This window comes from Buceros rhinoceros, unplaced genomic scaffold (assembly GCF_000710305.1).
Source record: "Buceros rhinoceros silvestris isolate BGI_N320 unplaced genomic scaffold, ASM71030v1 scaffold7883, whole genome shotgun sequence".
Classification (NCBI taxonomy): Eukaryota; Metazoa; Chordata; class Aves; order Bucerotiformes; family Bucerotidae; genus Buceros; species Buceros rhinoceros.
Genome location: NW_010404143.1, coordinates 13379 through 20096, shown reverse-complemented (window position 1 = coordinate 20096; position 6718 = coordinate 13379). Strand labels below are relative to the sequence as shown.

The following is a 6718-nucleotide window of genomic DNA, read 5'->3' as shown; positions in this document are numbered from 1 at the left end:
TGCCGTAAAACACCGCCTGCAAATGCGTCTGATGGCAGCGGTGACCTGCCTGTGAACCCGCACTGGGAAGCAGCGCTTTGCACTGCCACACCACGCGTGAGCTCTCCCAGACAGACCCCATTTCTGTCCTTCTCTCACAACATTAATTCTCTCCTAGTGCATCTGAGCCCCTGGTTCAACCCTCATTCCTGTTGCCCTTCATGAAACCCGCCTGAAATAGAGGAGATGCCCTGGCTGCTGCAAAGAGATCCACTGCTGTGTCCACGCTCTGGAGGATTTTGTCCCCAAGATGAAAAACGTGGATTAAAATCTCTCCAGAGCAGGGACAAGCTGCTCGCACTCACACACCTCGCAAGCACTCAGCTGCCCCGATCCGCACACCAGCCGCCTTTTCTTCCTCCTGCCTCGCCACAGGACACCGAGCGCCCTCCCAGCGCTTGCCGGCGGGCACAGATGTACAGGCATGCCCCATGCCCACTCCCCTGCCTGCACACGGGGCACGGCGACGCGTAGGCTCAAGCTGGCTGCCCACACACGCACTCAGGGGCCGCCGAGGACATCTTCCCATGCAGGGACAGGGAGGGACACACGTGCACACAGAGCTGGCACGCCAGGACTCACACCTCACAGGGACATACACGGGTACCCGTGCACAGACCTCACGCACACCGGAGAGCTGTGGCTCCCACGGCTTTCGGGACACACACAGAAGCCAAGAGACATTATGGCAGGCACTCACTTGGATTTGTTCTCCTCATAGTGAGCACTGGTCTTAATGTATCTGGCCAGTTCTATCTGCATATCGCCGAATAAAGGAACCACCTGCAGCTGCTGGAAAAGAAAACAAAAGATAGTTGAAACACGGTGGAGAGAGAGCCCGTGGCCCCAGCGCACCACAGGGACTATGGAACAGCGCCCTGCGACTGAAGCTATGGCATGTGTTAGGCTGTTTACAGCAAGGCACAAACCTGGACCCAGGATCATTTCACACCTAGAAGTGACTGAGAAAAGGCTTTTTTGTGTGAGGAAGATCATCCCCTGCAAGTACCCTGGAGCCCTGGACTCGCCAATACTGGGCTGGTTATGGGCAGAACAGTTCGGTGCCGTAACCAGCCAGAGGAAAGGCTCTTTTTACAACGAAAAGAGGGAAGCATATTCCTGAGGAGGGCTTATTGCCTCCCACTGTAATCCCCCAAGAGACCAGAGGGATGAGAAGCCAGCACGCTGGTGTTTTGGCAGCACGCTGCTGTGGCTCCCTTCAGAGGGGAGCTGCAGCCTGCTTTGCTGCCAGGACTCTCAGAGATGTGTCATCTTTCCCCAGGGACTCAGACTGTACTTTGTACTGTGGATGCTTGTGATGTGTCTTAAAACTTCTCCACAAAGAGAAACGCGCAAGCAATATAAGGTGGCTTTGCTCGCCCTTTGCACCTCAGGAGGATTTGGACGGGAAATAAAGTGCACCGAAGGTACCGCAAGCTCAGACAGGTCCCTGCTCGACTAAGTTTTCAGCTGCAAATAAAATTCAACCAAGAGCTACTGACTTTACTTCAATAAAATATGAAGCTTCAAATTCAACCAGCTACAACAGCCTTGTCCTATAATTCAGGGAAGATGGTGGCAAATTCCCTGTCCATTAACACATGCTTCTGTTCTCGGGCCGACTGGAGCGGAGATGTGTAATGCTGTCATCAGGCATTCCCAGTGGCGCTTTCACAAAAGGTTTAAACGAAGGAGTAGTTCATTTTCACTACTCAAATTCCCAGACAATCCACTAGAAATTTAATCAGAAGGCAATAAGCAGATGTAGGAAGAGCAGTAGTTGGCCTTTTTGTTTTGATATCTGATAGTATGGAGTGGTACTGAACTGATTAGGTGAGACTAGGGCAGATGTTGGAGAAGTGCAAATGGAAAAAAAGCTGGACTGGAGGAAGTTATTCCATGCAATGGAAGACATTTTACCTGATTCTCTGATGGCCCACAGCACTTTGCAATGAACGGCAAATCTCTCTGAGTGCACCAAGATGACCAAACTCTACAGATTACACTGAAGGCTTGATTTAAACTGAGGTTCAGTGGAATTAGCAAAGCTGAACCAGAGAAAACTCAGAAGCCTCTGAGGGATGGCATGATAAATCACCTTTGCAGAGCTGCAGTCCTCAGCAGTGTCCCCAGTGACTGGAGGGTATACAACCACCTCACGACAACCTTGTCTGTGAGGTTATGGTGCCTGTCCATAGTGCCCTGTGTGGGCATTTCAGCCCCGATCACAGAGTCATCTCTAGGAGACGATGCAAACCGAGGTAAATGGGTTCCTCTCACTCAGGGTGAGGATGCAGCAGATGGTACATCAACCTTTCATGAAACCAGCTACCTGGGCTCGCCCATTCCCTCTCCTTGTGCAAAGACCCAGCACATCATCTATAAACTGCTAATTTATAAGCAAGGAGGTATCCTCTACCCTATCAACACAACCGACCTCTCCTTTCAGGCTCCTCAGCAGCTCTCTGGGTAAAGTGGCAGGGAGAATCCACTCTGCTGAAAGAGCGATGGGGGAGAAGCGCTCTCTGACTACCCTCCAAAACCATCACCCTCTTATTTTCCCTGATGTGGAGCAAATGTTGGTAACAAAAACTAATCTTTCCATCTCAGAGAAAGATTAATACAGTGGAGGCAAAAGGGCTCCAGAAGGACTGCTCCAGCTCAGCGTGTCTAAAAGAAAACTAATTGCTCCATCTGGGAAGTTATTCTGCTGTCCTCCTGCTATACTGCTACTCTTCGCTGTGAATACATTTGTACCCTGCCAGATCTCAGCATGCCTCCTAGAGCTGACCTGCCCCAAACCTGAAATGCCTTCTAGAGCCAGTCTTCTGTGTGCAGAAGCAATGGAAAAGATGTGTCATTTCGCGCTGTGAGTGCTGCAGGCGGTGCTGTGTGGGGTTCTCAGCTCCCCTCTCCATCTGCCACTGGTGGCCAGTGGCTCACACACACCAGATTTTGTGGAGAAGCAGCAGGGCTATCCCAAACCTTTCTCATGCTGAGTGGTCCCAGGGCAATGCAGCCTGGCCTCCAGCTGTGGACCAGCCCATGGCTGGACTCGGCTGCGCAAGCGCATGGGCAGAGGGAGGCTGCATGGCTGCTTCCCTCCCTGTCACCGGGCACATCCAGTTCTCACGGGCCTTTCCCCCAAACCCAGATCTCAGATAACACAAACCACCAGGTGAGCCCTTTGAGGAACTCGCTGGAAACCTCCAAGTCCCAGCCAACACACGGTCCCTGACAATCTTTTTCTGTCATACAGGGAGCAGTGTTTATACATGAAATAAGATCACACACCGGCTGACCAGCTGTGTCCTCTGTCCCTCAGCTCAGCAGCTTGCTGAGGGAAAGCACAGCGCAAGCACCACCTGTACAGACCTCCGCAAACCAGCCAGGTTTGCTGGTGGCCTGAAATCATGGTGCTCCTCAAGAGACTGCAAACTTGACTCAAAAATGTGCAAAGAGATAGAAGCAGCATCAGTCTGGCATACCCTTCCCTTGTCCACAAAACACAGCCCACGCACCGTCCCCATCCTTCACCCCTTGGCAGGAAGCTGGCAGAGCCGCAGTGGCAGCTGGCTGCCCAGTGAGAGCACGGAGAGTCCTGAGCTCCCCCCAGCTCCAGATACATGGGAATAGAGCCAGCCCCTGGCGCTGCTCACCCATCCACAGCCTTGCTGGCACGGAGGGCCAGCATTGCTCATCTCACTCATGCTCCTTTGGCCTAGATAGCTTCTCTGCCCTTTGGGTCCTGGCGCTGCTCACCCATCCACAGCCTTGCTGGCACGGAGGGCCAGCATTGCTCATCTCACTCATGCTCCTTTGGCCTAGATAGCTTCTCTGCCCTTTGGGTTTTTTGGACCTGTAAATGATTCCTGTGGTTTCTTTTTTTTTTTTTTTCATCCACAGCCTTGCTGGCACGGAGGGCCAGCATTGCTCATCTCACTCATGCTCCTTTGGCCTAGATAGCTTCTCTGCCCTTTGGGTTTTTTGGACCTGTAAATGATTCCTGTGGTTTTTTTTTTTTTTTTTTTTTTTGCTGGCAACACGTGCGATGGTACGGGTCACTAATTCATTGGTCTGCAGTGGTCAAACGCCAGCCTCACCCAGACACGTCACTGACCTTGAAGAATTTGTCTATTTTGCTAAGGTTGATTCTCTTCTTGGCGTCCAACTTGTAAATGTTACTGACATTGCCATCCATGAGATACAGGCCAAACCCCATCACCTGGAGGAGACGGAAAGGCTAGGTTTCATTAGCATGAAGTCAACAGCACATCTCAAAGGCAGTTATCCATCACTCAGCATGAGGGAAGACCATTTCAGGCTCCTGTACCACCTGACGCTCGTGAGAAGACTGTATGAAATGTGCACACATCTGCAAGGATGAACATGGTAGACAGAGGACATGTGATGAATTGCTTCTATTCCCTGTGCAAAACCCCATGACACTCACTTTGGTAATTTGTTCCTCCTCTTTCCCACATAATTACCTCCCAAAAGTCTTCTCCACCGAAAAGCAAACATTTACTGCTGGAGAAGAATTGAAAACATTTAAAATATTCTCCTGGATTGATTTTTTCCCCCCTTTAATTCAGTACAAATCATTACAGATATTCAAACTACCCCCCTTATCCTTCAAAGATCCCTAGCTGACTCATACCGTGGTAATGAAGTTCTTATGGTAATAGTGACTGCAATTACTGTAATAACTGACTGACGGTAAGAACAAATATACAAAACAAGTAGAGACCTCAGCATGTTCATCCTGAGGGCTCTTTCAAGTCAGGAAACCAAACCTGGAAGGATCTGCCTTCTGCAGGGAATTATTGCTGGCAATGGGTATCGAGAAGAAAATTCAGGGCTGCAAAGCTGGTGGTGATTTGGCATGTCCCATACAGTTACTTAGGTCAAGCCCACGGTCCCACACATCCACGCACAACAGAAAAGCTCCTTCCAGCTCTGGAGAGCGTGGAGCACCCACCAGTGCTCTCATCCACCAGCTGAAGGCCACCACCACACATATGCTTAGTCCCAGGCAGGCAGAGCTGCTGGCAACCTTGGGAAGGACTGGGGGAAAAGGCAGAGATAGAAATGAGGAAGAGAAGAGGAAAGGGAGAGAGGAAGGAAGATTTTTATATGGGAATATGGGAGGAGGCCAGAAAGGACAGCAAAGAAATGATGGGAGAAGGACCAAGTTACAGCAGGAACAGAGGCAGCTCATGGAACCGCCTAACAGAGCACCAGGGTGGGTTATCGCCAACTCACGGTCACATCCAGCCTGTTCAGCTAAAAAGAAAGAGGTGAAAGGAGAGAAAACGCCAGGTATGGCAGCAGACGACGCAAAATAACAGAGATCAGAAGGGAAACAGGAAGAGGAGGAAGGTGGCTTTGCAGCTGCAAAGCTGCATGCTAAGAGCCTTCCCACCTCAAGCAACTTGTGTCTCCGGAGGATGCTGGCTCTGCAGCGGAGAGATGTGTGTAAACTCAAAGGAGCAAAAAATAAAGAAAATTAAGAGAATTGTTGTCCTGGGAGGCAACTTAATTTTACTAAAACAAAAGTGAAACTATGCAAGCTCACAGCCTCATAAGCACGGCCAAACCTCACCTTTAAGAGCATGTGCTTCTCACTGGGAGTGAGATACATCTTGTTTTCATAGTAATCCACGCAGATGTTGACAATATCAGCCAGCAATTCCTCATAGCCAGGGATAACCTCTAGTTGTTGGTGCAGACACTGAAATATCAACAGGGGCCACATTATCCACATGGACAGAGGAACAGCAGAAACTAGGGGAGAAACGTATTTGAAGGATTAAGAGTAGAATGACAAGGTTTCTTCAGACCTTGTCTGTGTGCTCTTCTCAAGTTACCGGCAGAAGACTGACCTCATGGTACCACCTGTAAGGAACAACCTTCCTTCTGCGGGAGGGTTCTCCCCTTCAGACTGTTCACAACAGCCAAACATCAGACAGTGAGATGTAAACAAAGGTGCCTCAGAAGCGGACTTTCTGACCCTCTCCTCTGGGCAGTATTTTACTGAATTAGCAGATGCTACAGAGTCTGTGGAGTGTGGAGGGCCATGGGGTCTTATCTGCAGTCCCCATGCAGTCACAAAGACAGGCTGGATGGATTTCCTAGAAATCTGGGGAAGTGGTTCTGGCAGAACCTCCCTCCCCAAGAGCTCTTCTTGCATCTTTTAGACTTTCACCTTTGTCTTGACAAAGATCTTCAAAGCCATCCAGGATGACACATAAGAAGGAGATACTGCTAGAATTCCACAGCTTGACCAAAAGACCATCAGAATCAGTAGCCATGACCAAACAGCTATTGCCACAGCCTGTTCTGAAGTGATGTCAGCCTTGGTGAGATCACTGACTCTCTCTGCTCATGGAAGGGTTAAATGGTTCAGAGAAAAGGGACCTGCCTGTGTGATGCGGTTGTGGTTTGCCAGGAACATGGAGAGGTTCTGGGACTCCTGGATGGACTGGGGGTCTGCCATCTTACGCAGAAACTGGGCAGCTCTGGAAGGAAGAAAACCAACATCACCAAGGATCACTCAGCCAGTGTGAGACTCTCACCACCCATCTTCCCTGCCTGACCTGCAACTGCAATGCTCAGATCCCCCTGCGGCACAGCCCCACTCTTTCATTGTTTTAACAGGAGGGGACTGAAACACACA

The 6718-nt window shown here is 50.2% G+C and overlaps 1 protein-coding gene across 3 annotated transcripts in view; it reads right to left on the bottom strand.

Annotated features, from left to right (window-relative positions):
- The window catches only part of LOC104490902 (cytoplasmic FMR1-interacting protein 2), a 44877-nt gene that overhangs the window by 31427 nt on the left and 6732 nt on the right, over nucleotides 1–6718 (bottom strand). For 2 of the 3 annotated variants that reach the window (XM_010133252.1, XM_010133255.1), the window contains 4 exons: nucleotides 6464–6560; nucleotides 5645–5773; nucleotides 4160–4264; nucleotides 740–831 (listed from right to left, as the gene is read on the bottom strand). In XM_010133252.1, coding sequence (XP_010131554.1) covers nucleotides 740–831; nucleotides 4160–4264; nucleotides 5645–5773; nucleotides 6464–6560 — 423 coding nt within the window. The remainder of the gene's footprint in view (nucleotides 1–739; nucleotides 832–4159; nucleotides 4265–5644; nucleotides 5774–6463; nucleotides 6561–6718) is intronic. The other variant, XM_010133253.1, reaches the window with a different exon arrangement.